Source organism: Notamacropus eugenii, chromosome 2, assembly GCF_028372415.1.
Source record: "Notamacropus eugenii isolate mMacEug1 chromosome 2, mMacEug1.pri_v2, whole genome shotgun sequence".
Taxonomy (NCBI): Eukaryota; Metazoa; Chordata; class Mammalia; order Diprotodontia; family Macropodidae; genus Notamacropus; species Notamacropus eugenii.
The window spans coordinates 352475152-352494046 of record NC_092873.1 but is presented as its reverse complement, the minus strand read 5'-3'; the positions used below and the strand labels follow the sequence as shown (position 1 = coordinate 352494046).

The following is an 18895-nucleotide window of genomic DNA, read 5'->3' as shown; positions in this document are numbered from 1 at the left end:
GGATTTGCAGCACCCGGACTTCACACATGCGCGCATACTGTTTGCTACAAAGATCTGCCTCCGACCCTCTAATCCTGGGGAAGGGTAATAGAATAATAGATACCCCAGATAGGACCTGGAAAAAGGAGCTGGAAACTAGCCTCTGAGGCAAAAGGAATCCTCGAGCTATGCTAAATTGTGGTGCTTCAGGCAACGCGTACGCGCAAAAACAAAAGCTCACTCTTTTTCGTATAATAAAGACATTTATTTAATCTATGAAAATAATATACAATAAATACTTTCCCCTTTTTCCTATTAAAGAATTTTAATAAATAGTCTACTGTCTAAAACTTAAAAAAAGAGGAAAATAGGTCCCTCTGTTTCTTCTTAAGAAACCCCCCCCCCAAGAGTTTTATTATTCCTGAGATTTCATTGGAAGTTTATGAAAAAGATTTCTGTGGATTTTTTTTAAAAGAGAAGTCCAAGTGTCTAATAAATGAGAGAGAGAGAGAAGAGAAAAGAAGAGGAAACGAATAAGACTAATTCGATAATACCTGAATTTTTAGTAAAACTTATAAAAGATCCTATGGGAATGAGGAAAGGCAAAGAAGGGGGAATGGAGTCCTCTAACCTAGAAAGAGTACTCCCAAGTACGGAGTGAAGAGGAGGAGGAAGGAGGAGGAAGTGGCTGGGGTGTGTGTTTGGGGTAGGAGTGCTAGTGGAATTGTAGGTGTTCTAAGTCTATGGTTCGGAGCGTGCTGGTGAAGAAATCCAGATCTTCCTCAGAGAATCGGACTGGACTGTCCAGGGAGCCCTGCAGGCTAGGGGAAAGCCCCCCCGAGAGCTGAAGACAGGAATCTGAAGCAAAGAAGTTGAGATCGGGCAAGAAGGGAGAATCTTGCCCTTCGGGGAATGAGTCACTGTCCAGGAGAGTCTCCGGTTCTATCGCCCCTGGCCTGTCCTCGGGGTACTGAGGACTCTCAGCATTCGAATTCTCTGATGGGGCAGACAGCAACCGAGGTCCGAGCTGACCTAGGATGGGCTTGGTGGGGAGAGAACAGGCCTCTTTATCCCCTAAGGATGGCAATGGGGCGTCCAGAGTTTGACCCAGGGCCGGGCTGCCTTCGGGCTCCTCCGCTGGGTCGCTCCCCTCCTCCAGAGCCCCAGGGTAAGCGGCTTCCCCATCCAGAGGTTCCTTATGCTGGTTCTGTCGTTTGTGTTTCATCCGCCGGTTCTGGAACCACACTTTGACCTGCCTCTCTGTCAAGTCTAGCAGCGCCGCGATTTCCACCCGGCGGGGCCGGCACAAGTATTTGTTAAAATGGAATTCTTTCTCCAGCTCCAGCAGCTGAGTATTTGTGTAGGCTGTGCGCAGTCTCCGGGCCCCGCTGCCACCTCCGTCCTGAAGTCCAGGGGCATCTGGGGGGGAGGGGGGGTAGGGTTATTATAAGTGTTAAAGTGGGGATACAGCTCCACTTCTCCACCAAGTCTGCCACCAATCCAGCCAGTATGAAGCCCTCCACTCCTGGTGGAGCAGAAACTCAATATGAACCCTTCCACGCCCTTTCCTTTTTAAAAAGGAGGGCCAATGCCGCTATACCGCTATTCCACTTTGCTTTCCTTTCCTTCTCGAACCTCACTCCGAGCCCAGTCAAAATCCCGGGTCAAAGCTAGACCATGGGAAAGGAATTCCAAGCTTGGAAAACGTCTCATTCCTCCCCACGACCCCCCACGCACAGACTCCTCAGGAAGGAGAGAAAAGCAATGCCTGATCCCTTCCAACAGGATCTGGAGAGATGTGCCTACAGTTCACATAGCATTCTCACACGCAGGAACAGCGAGATCCTTCTCTTTTAACTTACCTATCCCACTTAGAGACGCCCCACTACCTTCACCCCCACATACAGTTCTGCCGACGCTCTAAAATTCTTCAGTTGCTCTTAGAGACCTAGTGGGGGGGAGGGGAAGAGAAGCTTTCCTTTCCCTTCCCCCCAGACTCAATTCCAGGAGCTCTCCCCATGCCCATCCCCCAATATACCAGGCTCACGCCCTTGCACTGAGAAATGAAAAAGCAAATAAAATCTCTTTTTAACCTTTAACGGGAAATAAAACCCACAAAGACATACAAAGGAAAAGTAACCTTAAAACCATCCTCCAAAATTTCCTGGAGTTGGGGTGGCGGGAAACTAATTGTCCAGGCCCCGATCTTTCATTCTACTGTCTCGTCTGTGGGAAAGATAGGGACTGAGTGAAGAGACCCCAACAGCTTTCCCGCTCCAAAAGTCTACTCAAAATCTACGTCTACCCTTCTGCTTCTCCCCAATCCCATCAAACTGCCTAGCCCACCCTCCCATTCCGCTATACTGACCAGCCGGAGATCCAGCTCCAGAGGCCGGCACTGTGGAGGAAGCTGGGGCAGGGGATGAGGCCGATTGGCTGGGTTTCTTGGTCGATTTCTTCTCTTTCATCCAGGGGAATTCGGGGGCCAGGGGAGCTGCCAGGAGAGGCGGCTGTGGCGGCGGAGGCGGCGGAGCCGGCCCATCCTCGGTTCGCTTTTGACTCCGGGGTCTCTGAAGGGTGGAGGCGCTCGGCTGGAGTCTGGGGATGGTTTGCTCGAAAGGAGGAGGAGGAGGAATTAATGTCGACTCCTTGATTGATGAAGTTTGAAATGTCTCCAAGACAGCGGGAAAGGAAGTCAGGCACTCGGCAAGCGATGGCTGGCTGTTTATAAACCCAATCTCCCTCTCAAATTCAAAATTCATGGCTTTCAATGGTCCCAGCCTCAGGGTGGGGGAGGGGGCTTGCTGGGGGGGGCGATGTCAGAAAGGGAGGATAGGAAGGAATTCCCCCCTCCCCCCCCCCCAGTTTACAGATGGGGTGTTGTTGGAGGGGGAGGGAGATTTCTCTCTCTTTCTCCCCCTTTTTTTTTATTTTGGGCCTTTATAATTGTATATTGCTGATAAATACAGGCGTATGGGGACTCTCTCTATTAAACCCGAGACTCGGCCGAAATTGCAGGCAATACGCGGTCACGGGACCGGCCTCGGCCAATCGCTCACTAGGGCCTGGTAGAAAACAGAGAGCATTCTTTCCTTTAATTGATTCAAAAACTCCAGAGGGCCGCGATGTGGACGCTGCCAATCCTCCAAGGTCCCTCATATCTCCCTCACTCCATTTCCCTCTCTTTCCTAAAGTAGTACTGAAACATTCCTCCTGTCAATGGAAAGACATGTAGGGAGGGACAGAGTAGGGGAGGTCGTCTACAGGAGAAGTGTTCCTCCACCCCACCCCAACCAAATAAATACACAAGAATAAATAACAAGAACAAATTAACCTTTTCAGGATAGCAGAGTAGATTGTGGGGCAAAACACAGCGGGGAGAGAAATTTGAAATGGACTTTCTTTCTCTTGAAAGTTTCCACCTGGGGAGCAAATATTACCCTTTTCCCCACCCACTCTTCTAAAGTCAAGGGTTAAATTTTGCAAAGATCAATAGAATTTCAACCCTGACACTAAGCACTGAAGCATAGAGACATTACTGGAGAGGCAGAATGGTGTAAGAGAAAATTAATACTGGACTGGGTGTGAAAAGACCAACGTTCCTGTCAAGGTGTTGCTACTAAGTTGCTGTGCGTGATTTTGAGCAACTCGTTGCACCTCAATAGGTGTCAGTTTCCTCTTCTGTAAAATAAGGGGATTGTATTAGGTGATTATATCATTCCTAGGGTCCCTTGGAATTCTATGGTTGTACAAAAGTTCTAATGGGCAACTGTATTTGATATATTTGTATTCAGTTTCTATATCTATATCTATACTCCATATTTATGTGTATTCCACATCTTTGTGTCTCCAGTTTCTTTTTAAAGAAAACTATATTAGTCATAAATGCCTGTAACTCTATTTTTACATATTTGTCAAAGATTAACAGCAAACATAGAGACCCACAGACTTAGGGATCTCAGGTCGAGGAAAATGTTTGCTTTGTGGAGAAGTTGTGTTTCCTTCCAGGAAAGAATTTTCTCTCGAATTTTTCCTTCCCCAGACCCATTTGAATTGTTTTGAAGGAGGAAATTGAGAACACTGATCTTATACTCCCTAGCTTGGTTTTGAAAGGAAGATTTTTAAGGTCTAGATAACTAATTAAAACTTGGGAATGGGATATGTGTGTGTGTGAAGCTGAAGGTGGGGGTGGGGGTGAATCCAAAACATTTGATTGGAAATAATAAGAAGTCACTGCAGAAACTGGAAAATCAGTTCTTGGGGAAGATTTTTTTTTTTAATAAGTAGGTCAGAGGGACCAGAGAGGAGAGGAGGCGATCAATCTTAGCCCTCTGACAGCTCCCTCCTATCACATCAAAGAATTTGACTCTTTGGGAAACGGAGAGGGAGACGCCTAAAATCATGATCTCTTAAAGGCCAAGGCGGGTGGGGGAGATGCAAAGGAGAAAGGTGAATCAGGGAGACCCAGGGGTAGCAGATGGGAAATGAAGAAAGAGAAAACGCCACCAATTTAAGGGAAAAGTTAGTCTGCAAAACTCCGAAGGCTCCCCATCTTCCCCTCCCCCTTCCTTCCCCTCCCCCTTCCCGCCCTCCCACCCTCCCGACTTCAAGCGGTAGGCAGGAGAACGAGAAAAGAGATGGCTAGGGGAGAAATAACCACTCGGCTGGGCCGCGCGACCTAAGAACTTACTTTCTGTCAATTAGACATTCGCGTGGGCGGTGAGTATTTTAAGAGAGGCGCAGAGGTGGAATGGGGGAAGAGAGAGAGCCCTGACTAAAGAATAGACACAAAGGGGATCAGAGTTGCAGTGAGGGCTCGAGAGGAGTTGTGTATGGGGTGCGGGAGAGTTTGGAGTTTGGAGTGGGTTATTGGAATCACAGAATTTCTAAAAGAGCGTGTTGCTTGCATCTAGGAAAACCAGCTGATGTTCGAGCTCAAGTCAGTGAAAAAGAGTTTTTCGTCCTTTGGAATTTTTTCTTAGGAGGGAGGGGTAAGGAAGATATTAGTATTCTTTAAAAATCTTCCCTAAATTTTATCATTTTTGGAGTTTCAAGGCCTTAGATAAGATGAAGTTTGGGGTCTCCTAGCGACAACTTGCAGGGGTCCAACAGCCAGGGAGATAAAGTCCTTCTATCAAGAAAAAATAGGGAACAGGAAAAGTTCTTGGTGTTGACTAGAGTTGGCCTAGTGAGTTTGGCAGTTTTCTCTCTGCAGATGAGACAGAGAGAGGAAGAGGAGGAGGAGGAGGAGGAAAAGGAAGAAGAAGAAGAAGAAGAAGAAGAAGAAGAAGAAGAAGAAGGAGGAGGAGGAGGAGGAGGAGGAGGAGGAGGAGGAGGAGGAGGAGGAGGAGAATGGGGAAGGAGGAGGAAAAGATGACTGAAGAGCTGCCTCTAACCCCTCCTGACAGATTTTAAGGCCAGATTAAAAAGCAGTGTAAAACTTCTTTATTAAAGAAGTAGAGGTGGGCCTTTAGCAAGGGAAGACTTGAGGTGTGTGTTCATCCTTCGTTGCCGAAGAAGACCATGCTATCAGAGAAATAATGACATGACTTGCACTTGACTTTGTTTTGAGTGAGGGAGGGCTGTGCAGGTCACCAGCCTCACTTCTCCTCCAGAGCCATCTGAATCCAGTGACCAGATATTCATCAGGATGACTGGAGATGACTCATGATGAGGCAATTGGGGTTAAGTGACTTGCCCAAGGCCACACAGCTAGCGAGTGTCAAGGGTCTGAGGTGAGATTTGAACTCAGGTCCTCCTGACTCCTGCGCTGGTGCTTTATCCACTGCACCACCTAGCTGCCCCTGGGAACTGCACTGGGAGTCATAGAGCAGAAATATTTTAACTTAATCGTTGTCTTTAGATAGATATCTGATTTGCTGAAATCTGCAGAAGGGCAGGGCAGGTAGACAGCCCGCCAAAATACTCCCTTATCTTTTCTCGATTCTATTCGGTACTCAAGTCAGTTACTCCAGTTTTCAAACTCTAGCTAAAAATCTCTCTTCCTCCTCCCTCACTCTTTCTGGGTAAATAGTCAATCCACCTCCCCACTACCTCACCCCCTCCTACCCCAAACATGGATTTGGAGTGGGTGTGGATGAATTACATCATCCAGAAAATGTTATTCAGGGAAGAGGAAGAAAGAGTGAGAGGGAATTGGGGGAGGGGGGGAACCCTTGAGCATTATTTGATCCCAATCAAACTTTGCACGCTCTCTCGCTTTTAGATTATAGTGTGACCCAATGGCAAATTGCTTGCTGCTTGAATGAACGAGTACAGTTAAAATCTTACATCGAACGGGGGGGTGGGGGGGGGTGGTGGTGAGGTGGGGGGTGGGAGGAAATCAGGTTACTTTTTTATTGTTATTTATCGTTGCATAAAGACTGTAATTACTAACCTTGGACTGTCTGGATGCAACATAAAAATAAAAATTAGCCCTCGCTTTAAGACTGGAGGCTGGGAATCAAATGTGCCCTTCTTTTACCCCTCCCCATCCCTTCTTGCATACATACACATACACACACGCTATGTATGTATGTATATTTCTAATTAAGCAATGCGAGCACATCGCTTACAATTAGAATTATACAATTCATCAGTAAATCCGCCATCGCTTCTTCTTTCAACGAATTAGCCCCATATTTCAGACTCCCTGTCCTCTCTCTCGTCAGCTCCTGCGATTCAGCGTTGACATTTCATCTTTGACAGACGCTTTCTATTCTCGCTCCCACATCATAAAACTTTTATGGAACCACGACTAATAAATGAAGTTTTTACCGGGACTGGGGAAACTGAGAAGCCCACAAGCCTAAGAATTATTTTATTTATTCTACTGACCCAAATGTCTCCCCCCTACTCCTTCCTCGCCTGGTCGCAGCTGCATCAACTGCTCCTCTCCCTACCAGAGATTGGTTGCTTCCACATTTTTTATTAGATTTAATTTAACTTCGGTTGCAACGTTCTGACCTGAAAACTCTAGGCCTTAGAATTTTTTTTCCAAAAGATTAATCATTTTCCTTTGTTTTCATTCTAGACCCAATGGCGGTTGGGCTCCAGGGTCACGTGACGGCTTCTTTGTAGCAGCGGAAAAGGCTTGTGAAGTTTAGGTTGCTGGAAGGGAGATGGAGCTATTATCCAGAGCAGAAAGAGGAGAGACAGAGGGACAGAAGCAGAAAGCCGGCTAGAGGGAGGTGTAGCTGGGCAAATAAAGGAAGACTTTTGAGATGAGTACAAGCGTTTGTTAATGAAACACCAACTTGATAAGTTGGTAGAGTGGTACAACAGGAAACAAACAGAACTCCAAAGAGAGATTCAGGGGCAAGGGGAAGATGCTAGGGAGAGGGGTGGGAAAGAAAGCACGAATGTTATCTTCAATCTCCTTAAATTTGGGAACACTGGACAGCTTGCTTGTTGCCTGACCAATTGGACCAAAGAGAGAAGGTAAAATTGATAACAGAAAGTTTATTCAAGAATTGCTTGACAGACAACTCTTTTTAGTAAGGAAAAAGTAATTCCTAAGAACAAAGAAAGATTTCCAAGAGGGAGTAACTCTAAGTCTACAAATTCAGGACTATACAGAGACGATTAGGAGCTGAGTTCATGCCTTTAGGAGAACTAATTACAATTGCTCATAAGTACGAGGATAACATAAATCTACGGCTCTTTCCTAGAGTACAATGATAACTAAAATAATAAAAAGATTTTACGACAGGAAACACAACATCCTTTATAACAAGTAAATACTAAAAGAAAAAAAGTACAATTTTCTTTTGTCCCTCATATAAATACATAATGTTGGGTAGGGGGATAAATAATACAAAAAAAAGAAAATATTTTAACAGGCTATAACCAATAAATATATATGAAAATGTTCACTAGAACACACGCTTTTAGAGCAACACCTGGATTCTGCGGGCCCAAGTGTCTCTCACAGTTGTTTTTATATCCATTAAAATGTAAACTCTAAGTGCAACAATGGTATCCCAGTTAGGAGCATTAGCCAGCACATACCAAAGGCTCTGGCATCAGCTCAGGTCCTGGGACATACAGTTTGTTCAAATATACCCTGTTTTCACGTTAAGTCAAGAGAATAACCAAAAAATAATAATAATTAAAAAAAAGCTTCTAACCCCTTGTGTCTGGATTGCTTTTTGTGATGAGCCCTAAAGAGAGGAGGGAGAATGTGGTGATTGGACTGGAGAGTGAGAAGGGGAGGACAGCCAAATACTTAGACCTGACCACTTGCCTGCCCCAGGCCTACTTCTGCTCCTCAGTCGTTTTTTCAAAGAAAAAATATATATAGTTATATCTTTATAATATAGGCAGCTATGACTTTCAGGATCTCTCAGCATCCCTGAGCCCACTGAAAATTGTAATGAGGGGGAAAATCACCAGGTATGTAGATCTTTAAATCCTAGAAAAGGATGTGGGGTAACAAAGGGGGAGGAAAGGAGGAGTGAGGATGGCCTTAGATGAGGCCTAAATGAAAGGGAGAAGGAAGCAGATTTTGAAGGTGCTACAAAATGGAGGAGGAGTTAGTGCTCATTCTATGCCCTGGGGGTTGAAATATGTTTTCTTTTAAAAAGAGAGAATTAAGAAGATATCTGGGATGGCCAAGAAAGGTGGGAGGTAAGTAGTTTGGTTGCCTTTTGCTAAGTCATCCTATTCTCTGCTTTGAAAATGTGCTTCTCCACAACCCCCACCTCCAATTTTCTGAACTTCTCTTCTTCTACCTGCCCCCCACCCCGCATGGCATTCTAACTGAAAGCTGTATTGGAGCTTTGGAGATACTAGGGTAAATGGGGGCAGGGAACGGGAGTGGAGAGGGAAAGGATCTCTAGCCTGGTTTGGATTCGTTTCTTTAATTGGCAGGCAGAAGGAGGTAAGAGTTTGAATGCAAATTTTGTGATGTGGGGACCTGGGAGAGTGAAGCAATACCCTCCCCTCCCCCTCCTCCAGCTCCCACCAGGCCCTTTCTTCACAGAGAAACTGCCTATGTCCTTGTAATCCTCCCTCATGTCCTCTTCATCACCTCTGGGCAATCTCAGTCTGGCTGGCTCTTTCCCACACCCTCTTTCCTCCTTGTGCTCCTCCACCCGTCCTCCCTCACTTCTCCCATCACAGATGTGTCAGTTTGGGAGCTTCTTGGATTCTACCCTGAGGAGGCGCATGATGAGAAGAAAGGTCTGTGTAGGTGGGGTGCGGGTCGCAAGGTCCGTGGTGCTGGCTGGGAGCCATAGGGGGCGCCCCGTTGTAGTCCAGGTTCCCCGACGGGTGGTGGGACAGGTGGTTGAGGCCATACAAGGAGGGGCCAGCAGGGGGCGGAAGTGGATCCACGTAGCCTCCCCCCCCGACGTACACTGGGCTGCTTTGCATGCTCGGTGTACCGTAGGCTCCCCCGTTGCCTTGGAGGACGTGGGGTTCGTACTCGGGAGGCGCGGGGTTGGGCGTGTACTTCTGCGGGGCTGCACAGCCCTTGAGTGGCGGTTGGTAGTTCGACGGCAAAGCATAGGCATTCTGGTGGGGTTTGCCGAAGGCAGGGGGGGACGGGGTCTCATAGCTGGAGGTCATAGTATGTAAGGCGTTCATGAAGCCCGCTGTAGATTGCATGGGCTGAGGGGGGCTTCCGGCCGGAGATGGGCCCCCGGACGACGAACCCAGCCCCTTGGACTTCTGGTCTTTCTTATACTTCATCCGCCGGTTCTGGAACCAAATCTTGATCTGGCGCTCGCTCAGGTTGAGTAAGTTGGCCATTTCCACCCGGCGAGGCCGGCACAGATAGCGATTGAAATGAAACTCCTTCTCCAGCTCCACCAGCTGAGCACTGGTGTAGGCTGTCCGGGCTCGTTTGGAGGCCGAGGATCCCGGCGGGCTCTTGTCCCCTCCCCCGCCTCCTCCGCCACCCCCACCCCCTCCGCCTCCGCCGCCTCCACCACTGCCACCGCCGCCGCCGCAGCTTTCTGCCGGATTGGGGGGGGGGGGGAGGGAGGGAAGAGAGAAAATGAAATAAAAGATAATTACTGTACACGCCGAAATTGAATGCATCGTTTCTTAATAAATCCAGGCCCCGGCTCTGAGCCTCCTCTCGCCCTCCCCGTTCCTCCCCTCCATCCCCCCCGCACCCCCCGCACCCATCGCATTAGCGGACACTCCATAATAGTGGCATTTATTAAGAGACCTGTTCTCCACTCGATGCCCTAGCTTATGAAAATTTGATCATGTCATGCAGACACAAGCTGTACGGCCATTTATTTATGACTGGATTATTCTCTCTCTCTCTCTCTCTCTCTCTCTCTCTCTCTCTCTCTCTCTCTCTCTCTCTCTCCCTCCCTCCCCCCTTCTCTCCTCTCGCTCTTCTCTCCTCCCACTCTCAGGTTTTCCCTTCCTCCCTTCTTCGTCTCTGAAAAACAAAATCCTGGATAGTACTAATAAAGCGTCTAGAGTGAAGGCCACATTGGGAATCTGGGAATCCCAAAGCCAGGTGGGACAGACCCAGGGTCACTGTGTTGGGTGGATGAGGTCTGCCACGCGGCTGGGACACCTCAGTGACTGTGATTAATACCCACAATAATCATACTTAATAATAATGAATCGACTTGGGGGCAGCTCAGGGGCTGTTGGACTGCTTTTCCACACTGTCCCACAGATCCATGCTCCTGGGCCTGATTTTCCAACGTCTGGGGCTTTTGATGCAATGAATAAGTATGTGTTTGGAGGGGGAGAAGGAGAACGTTGGGGTATGTGTGTGGGGGTGTGGGGGTGTGGATGTAGGTGTCAGTTAAATTGAAGGGTTATACTACCCTTACCAAGGCAGTAGCCCTTCGGTTACCTGACCCTTCTTCCCACTCCTTTCCCGTGTAGTTTGCCACGTGGAAAGTTCTGGGTGGATCCTGGCAAGACTAATAATCACAATAATAGAAATCATAATAAAGCAGAGAAATGGAGGGGCAATACCTGTGCTGGGGGAGCTGTTTTTCAGTTTGGAGTTTTGCCTTGACTCTTTCATCCAGGGAAAAATCTGTTTGCTGAGGGTGGAGTTGGAGCCTGGGCCGCATTTAGGGGGAGCGTTTTTGCTGGGCCCACTGGCATTATTGCTGTTGCTACTGGTGCTGGTTGGGGCTGCACTGGGAGGGGGAGAACCCGGAGGGGGGGCCGAGTGGTGCTCCGGGGCCAAGCCAGGCCTCATACAGCTGCCGTTCAACTCTTTGCTTTTGCCATGGGGGACTGTGTTGCCCAGAGCTTGGAGTGAGCAGGCTGAACGCTGGTAGTCTCCTTCCAAATGCGTGGTGGATTGGAAGGGGGGCTGGGTGGGCCCGTCGTAACCGAAGCCATTGCTGCCAGGGTAGGAATAACCTCCGAACAAAGCTGCTGTGTTATCGTAGTAGGTCGCTTTCTGCATCGCTGGACGAGCCCTGGACTTCGGGTGGCAACTTGCAAGGGCCAGATACCCTCAGGACTGGACATTGGCACCCCGGGGTCACGTGATGTGCCGGACCCCCCCCCCCCTCCAACCCCCTCCTCCCGTGGTCTGTTGGAAGCGGCTGACCTGCGGGGCGAGAAAGGAGAAACAAGGGGAAAAGACTGGGTCTCGAATCCATCTTAGGCGCTGAAAAGCGAACTGACATCAATAGAGTTTTTTCTCTCCCCACTCCACTTCCCTGAAGCAGATGCTGAGGCCGCCTTCCTGACCTGATGCTGAATTTTGTGGAGAATTTTATTTAACGCAGGAAAAACAAATTTCATCCCCCATTAAAAACGGTGACAATGATGATTTTGGAACTTCCTAGATCTCACAGACTCAACTAACTTCAAGTGACATCTTTTCCCTTCCTCCGGTGGCATAGCCTTTGACCTTCCTCCTCCTCTTAATCCCCCCCAAGTGTAGGATACAGTGTTAAGCTGTGTCCCTGGCTAAGGAGAGTAGGGGAGCAGGGGGACTGAAATAAAAGGACCCTCATCTTCATCATCATCGTCATCATCATCATCATCATCATCATCATCATCCCAATATGAGATCTCCTTGCCTCCTTGTCTATTTTCAAATCTCCTTCAACCAAGCAGGGAATTAGCCTGCCAAGTAGGGCAGGACATTCGATCCAGACAGAATGGAGAAGCAAATAAAACTGCCCCAACCCGCATGACATAAAACTCTCTTAAGTTTTTAGCCTTCTCTGTCCCCAAGTTTTCTCCTTTTCTCTACATTTTCTTCTAAATTTGGCCAAAGCCCTTACTTAGCCAAGATTGGACAGAGGTCCAAGACCAAACAGCCTCTTTTGGAGATAGACCCCTGTTGGATAGTTCATTCACCTCCCTACCAGTTGGTGCCTTCACCATTTGGTACAGGTTTTCTCCACCTCTTGTTTTCTTCTCTATGCCTTTGTGTTCCCCTATCCCCCTTTTTTCTGTTTTCTTAGGAAGGAGAGAAAGAAGAGAAGAGAAAAAAAGAAAAGAGAAAAAAGAAGAAAATTGTATAGCTGCTGGACTTTTCTACCAAATGAGGTGGAGAATGACTTTTCTTCAAACAGAAAATGACTTGCTAGAGAATATCAACAAAAAAGTGACCCCTGGTACTAAAAGTTGAGTTCTTCTTTCAAGCTGATTTTAAAAGAGCCCAAAGAAGTCCAACTCTTTTTCCCAAAACAAACAAACAAAATCCCTATTTTAATGGTGTTGTTTTTGGAGAAAATGGCAGAAAAATAAAGTTGCAAGCTGCTGATTACTTTGACTTTTTTTTAATAAAAAAAACCCAACAACTTCGTTTTCACTCTATTTTCTCTTCTCCTTCCTTAACCACCACCCTTAGACTAGGAAAAAAATTCGGCTAGCTGATCTTCTTTTATAACACGTGTATTTGTGATAGGTGAACTCATTTTAAGTGATACTTATCTAAAAAATAAAGTAAAACAGAACTAAAACCTGTAAAGGAGAAAGCAAAGGGAAGACTTTCTCCCACCAACCTTCCCTTGCTCCTCCACCAAAAATACTTTCAATGGCAGTTATGACAAATAAACACTGATTAATCCTAGATTCTGGACTGAATTCTGGGGATGAATTTCTATTCTGGAAAGCACAGAGATCTGGAAAGAATGGGGCTCTCATTGAGAAGGGTCCTTCGGACCGGGTAACACATCTCTTTATTGTTAGCACCTCTATTATTATTATGATTTAGCCCAAATGAGCTTTGGAGTAGCCCTGGCTGAAGGGTGAATTAATTAACAGGCATCAGCTGAGTTTATTATTAATAGATCGGAGAGGAAAACTGAATACAAACTGAAAGGGAGGGGAGTTGGCGCTGGACAGAGTTTTATTTTGTCTAGATTATTATTACAGTAATAACAATAATACCAATAAACATAATAATTTGGCTGGAAGCCTAAAGCCGACCAACTCTTCAAACGTCTCCTAAACCTCTTGACCACCCTTCCCCCCAAAACAACCAACAACCTGGCAACAAGCAACAACCTGGAGTGTGTCTTAACTGAAGAAGGGAGATAGAACAAAAAGAGAGAGAGAGAGAGAGAGAGAGAGAGAGAGAGAGAGAGAGAGAGAGAGAGAGAGAGAGAGAGAGAGAGAGAGAGAGAATAAACCAGAGGGGAAGAAAAGCTGAGATGTTTGGGAAATTCAACTCTCCACCCGCCTCCAGGGAAGCTCCTCAGTCTCCGTTGCCGCCGTGCAGGAATCAGGATCATTGCCGGAGGAGAATAGAAAAATGTCCAGGGTCATAACTAGTCAGTGGAGGCCTCTTCCAAGGAGTCTACCCCGGCTACAGACCCGGGCTGTGCGGATCAGACTCGAGCGTTTCCCCTCTGTTCCAAGTTTGGCTTCCAGAGCTAACCGAATTAAAAAGCGGCTTTGCAACTCAGCTGCTGTGCTTTTCTGAGATTGTCTCTCCGCCAAGGAGCGTCGAGGCCTGGTCAGCCAGAGAGAGGACCTCCAAGGGGATCATAGTTTGGGGTAGGTAGATAGGAAAAGCCTAGAAAAAAATCCGGCGAAGGGAAAAGGGAAGAAACACGGAGGGGGCGGCGGGGGGGGGGGGGGGGGAGGTTTAAGCCATCGCTATAGAGAGTCTAATGTGTATATTTTCCCTTCCTCCATGTTGGAAAAATTCAATTCTCCATCTGGTTCTTCAGGAGGGTGACAGTTCTCCCTCAGCTTCCCCCCAGGCCTCGATAAGGAAGGAAGGAACTAACCCCCCCCCCCCCTTCCAAGAAAGCCATTCCGCTCGGCGCAATCCCCCTTGCCACTGGAGTCTGGAGGCTTAACAATAGCTCGGGAGAGGACAGGAGCCCCCCTAGAGAAGGCACAGGCCGATGGGCAACCTGGGAGAAAAGATAGGATTTGGAAGAAAAAAAAAGGAAAGGAAAAAAGCAAAGCAAAAAGGAGAGAGAAATATATATATTATATATCATATATAACATATATGACACATTATATATATATATGTGTGTGTATATATATATATATATATATATATATATATATTCCACTCTTCCAAGCAGAGCCTGGTAAAAAATTCAGGCCAAGAGATAGGTATAAAAAGAAAAAAGGAAAGAAAGGAGAAGACAGAAAGAGAAAGAGAAAAAGAGAGAAGGAGGGAGAGAGAGAAGGAAGGAGGGAGGGAGAGAGGTGGAGAGAGAGAGAGAGAGAGAGAGAGAGAGAGAGAGAGAGAGAGAGAGAGAGAGAGAGAGAGAGAGAGAGAGAGAGAGTCGCTGCGTGGAAGGAAGCCTAAAGCTTGTGAACTCTTCTTGAACCGAGATCGCAGTCATATGGGCCATAAATCATTGAGACATACTCTCCGCCATTCACAAACTGATAGCCTATTTCAGTCCAGCTTACCTTAGCCACCGACGAGGGGAGAACAGGCAGACATAATATATATTCACATCGAGCCCCAACGCGAGCGGTAGGCGAGAAATCTCCCCAGCTTGAAGGCAAAAAAAAAAAAAAAAAAAAAAGCCACTGTTTAAAGCTACATCCCCCCTCCCCCCCCCCACCCAAAAGAGGAACCCTGGCTGGGGAGCCAGAGGGGCCGGTCGCAGGAGCCGCGGTGCGTCCGTTTCAATTCACTCCGCTTAGGAGGAGGGGGGGGGGGGGGGGTGCGGAGGAGGGAGGGGGGGAGTAGGAAAAAAAAATAGAAGAGGCGAAAGGTGGTTCGGCAGCTCCCGGAGAATCCGGTTCCAGGCTCGCGAACGGACAAGTCTCCACAATCTGGTTGCCCTATAAGACTGGTACGCCCTACTCTCCGATAACAATGGCCTCTGCTTTTGCACAGGGAAAAAAAAAAACCACACAGACACACACACAAGCCTACATACACACACCCCCCACCTCTCCCCTTCCCAGGCTTAGATGCCTGATACGGAAGGAAGGTGGGGGGGGGGAGGGAGAAGAATGTTTTTGTTTCTTCTTCTCCTCTCCCTCCTAAAAGTAGGAAGGAGAGGAGAGTGTAGGGTTAAAACAAAATAGAATACAGGTGATAAAAAATATATGTGCAAGATTTTGGGGAGTGGGGAGGGAGGAGCCCCGGGCAAAGTGGGTAGAGTGAGTTCTCATGCTTCCCTCCACCACGATTGCCACCCCCACCCCCCCCACGCAGCGTCACTAGTGAAACATTATGCTAATTAGACACAGTAGTGGACTGAGGCCTAACCAGAGCTGTCTCTGGGTTCTTGGGTGTGACTATAGGGTGTGAATCCTCATCAATTTGAAAACGTCGAGTTTTGCTACTGGTGCTTTTTTAAATAGTTTGAATCCTCCTTGGGTCTTGCCTCTCCATCTCCTTGTTTATCTCTGCCTCTCTTCCTTCTTTTCCTTATCTCTTCCTTTTCTCATCCCTTCCTTCCCTACACTTCCCCCTAAATCTCTAGGTAGACCCCTTCCAACTCCAACTAGGGGAAAGAAGGGGAGCACAAGGATCTTTTTTTAAAGCATGGCTTCTCCCTCCTCCCTCCCCCCTTTTTTGCAAACAGACAGCAAGCGGGTGACTGATGATTTAAACACAGACGCGCACGCACACACACCAATATGAGGGTTGGGGGAAGGGGGTCGAAACAAGGGGGACAAAAGGAGGAGGTTATAGCGCCAGGATGGGATAGGGCGACTGAAGACTTGAGAAACTTCGCTGTGAAGTTGAGTCTGTTAATATTCTCACCTCCTTACTGGCACAGGACAGAAAAGGAGGTGAAGGAGAAGAGCACATTTACACTTCTAAGGACAGAAGAAGACAATAAAATGACTTAGGAAAGAGCGAAGGAGAGGGTTTTATTATTACTACTAGGACGACAACTATTAATAAGGACAGACCTGCTTGTTTCTCCAGGCCACCCAAGATTTATGGCTCTCTCGATAAACTAGAGTAAATGCAAAAGTGAAACTTTCTCTTACTACGGATTTCGTGTAGGGGCAGGAAAAGAAGCGAGACTGGAGCTGCGTAGGAGGAGGACAGGAGCCAAGAATGTAGGTGTCTGCAGATTTAGGGATTGGGGGTGGTGGTGCTAGGATTCCCAGGGGAGGACTAATTCCCTTTAGGGGGAAAGAAAAAAACCAGAACACGCAAAGGGTATTTTAGACTTAGCCTAACTGCTGACTCTGAATTTAGAAGGATTAAATGAAAAAATGAAAAGCATCTCTCTCTCTCTCTCTCTCTCTCTCTCTCTCTCTCTCTCTCTCTCTCTCTCTCTCTCTCTCTCTCCCTCCCTCTCTCCCTCTCTCCCTCCCTCCCTCCTTCTCCCACTTCGTCCCTCCTCCCAATTCTGATTAGAAAACCCTCCTCTACTTTTGACTTATCCCTTTTTAGAAGCACCATTTGGAAGGACTGGCAACCCAGAAGAGGGACTCTATAGTTATTGTTCCCTCCCCGCACTGAGCCCGATGAGGATTTTGCAGGACCCCATCTCCTGCCTCCCACCCATTAGAGCCTCTACTTTTGACTGTGGGCAAATTCATCTCCCTCAGGAGGTTGCCAAGTCCACTTCCACCCCATACCCATCTCTCAAGGCAAGAACATCAAACAACAGATCCAGACTGAATTTGTGGCCCAGAATGTGTTGGAAAGGAGCACTCCTGGCTTTTAGTGTTCCACTAGATCTGGCAGCTTCTATGGATTTTCTTTTGGGTCATCTCCTCTACCTCTCAAGGGGTTGAGATGGAGCCAGCATCATCGACACAGAAGCAACCACAGCAAGATCCGACACCTTTGGACATGAGACCGGGTGGATTCCTTTGAACTTCTCAGAAAATTGGTAGTTGGGAGAGGGGAAAGGATGGGGGGAGGGGAGGGAGAGGAAGAGTTGGAAAGAGAAGATATTGTTTGGGTGGAAACCATTTCAACTTTTAAAAAAAATTATTGCTTACTAGAAAAACTTTCTCAGTCTCCCCTTGTACACACACCCCAGTGACCTCTAAAATAGACTTTTAGGATCATCCCAGTGTTGGATCCAGGGAGAAGCAAACTTTCTGCACAGGGTCCATTAGACTCTTACAGACACTGTTAGCTAAAGGAAATGTAATTGCCCCACTAAAGCCCCCACACACACCATCTTAAACCCCATTAGCACCTAAGGAGCTACTCAAGAAATGGGTATGATTAGCTATGTCATTTTAAGAAACTGAGAAAGAAGAGACACTTAAAAATATCCCACTCTTGATTCACTTTCTAAAATACTACTACTACTACAAATTATTATTGTTGTTATTTCAACGACAACAGAATCTCTGAAGCCTATGGATTTCTCCAGGCTCTGACTTGAGCTGATAAGGTAATTTTTTTGTTCTTGTTACCCAAGAAAAAGGGGTCTTTCCATATTTTTTTCAGAAGGAAAGTAGCCACAGAGATACCGGGGTGATTTGGGGGAGTCTCTATTCACTCTTTAATGTTTTTTAAGAGCTCCTGGGATCTTCTGAGTTGCTGTCTAGAGCTGTTGCAGAGTAAGAACAGGGAGATGATCTATGTCTACGGTTGTAGCTGCTGGAAGAAGAGTTCTCGAGAAGCCTATGTCAGATACCTTATCCTTTGGCACTGTGATAAAAGGCACTCAACAACTTACAGCTTCTTTTTGTCAGAGAAGAGGGAAAAAAGGAGCTAGGGAAAGGGAAATAAACTAACTACAAGAAGAAAAATCAATCAATAGTAAAGGCTACACTTGGTTTGAAAAGATTATTAGAACCTCCTTAAATTGCATAGTGACTGGTATTAAGTTCATTTTTGGAGGACTTTGGAGGCTGCAGGGAATAATGTGATTTACGATGTCCAAGAGTTGATGGAAATAGTCTAATGTGATAGTTTTTAAATGAAAAACTAAAAGATCCTCCTAAATTCTATTGCCATCAAAGATGGGGAGTTGGTGGAGGTAGTGGTATCCTGGGGAGAGAACACCCAACCTGAGATAGTGCCCATTTTATTTGAAGTTTCTGGTTCCTGTTTCTCAGGTCCCTTTAATCTTCCCTTACCCGCAACTCTCAAAACCTCGTGAAAGGTTGATGGGGGAAAAACTGGAAGAGAGAAGTGGCAAACCAGGCACAAATGAGCTTGAAGCCCTTTGGGAGGTGGAGACAAGGGGGAGGACTGGTTCAGAAAGGGAAAATGCTTCCATTTTAGGGGAGCCTCTAAACTGGAACTCGAGTAAGGCTCTCTAAGCATAAGCATCACAGTACTGAAGGAAAACACTGCTCAGTTTTAGGAGAGAGGGAACAGATTTCTCACCGAGGAAACTTGTTAGTTTGTTTTTTCAATTGGGAGAAGAGAGATTGAAAGAGAAGCATGAAGTGATTAATATTTTTAATCCAAAAGTTTATACTCCCTCACTCCTAAAACCTTTCTCAGTATTAAATAACCAGACTGGACCAAAAGACACAAACCTTTCCTTTACCTCATATTTGCCCCCATATTTGTTCACCAGAGAAGGGACCACTCCACACA

The 18895-nt window shown here is 46.8% G+C and overlaps 2 protein-coding genes across 8 annotated transcripts in view; both read right to left on the bottom strand.

Moving 5' to 3' along the window:
- Positions 1-222: 222 nt before the first annotated feature.
- On the bottom strand, positions 223-3257 carry HOXB2 (homeobox B2). Its single transcript, XM_072646160.1, has 2 exons — positions 2348-3257; positions 223-1398 (listed from the first exon to the last, which is right to left on the bottom strand). The coding sequence occupies exons 1-2, from the start codon at positions 2739-2741 to the stop codon at positions 695-697; spliced, it is 1098 nt and encodes a 365-aa protein (XP_072502261.1). The 5' UTR covers positions 2742-3257; the 3' UTR covers positions 223-694.
- A 4163-nt stretch (positions 3258-7420) lies between these two features.
- Positions 7421-18895, bottom strand: part of HOXB3 (homeobox B3) — a 62940-nt gene continuing 51465 nt past the window's right edge. For 4 of the 7 annotated variants that reach the window (XM_072646153.1, XM_072646154.1, XM_072646157.1 and 1 more), the window contains 2 exons: positions 10933-14902; positions 7421-9938 (listed from right to left, as the gene is read on the bottom strand). In XM_072646153.1, coding sequence (XP_072502254.1) covers positions 9097-9938; positions 10933-11377 — 1287 coding nt within the window. In that variant the 5' untranslated portion in view covers positions 11378-14902 and the 3' untranslated portion in view covers positions 7421-9096. The remainder of the gene's footprint in view (positions 9939-10932; positions 14903-18895) is intronic. The other 3 variants (XM_072646155.1, XM_072646159.1, XM_072646156.1) reach the window with 2 other exon arrangements.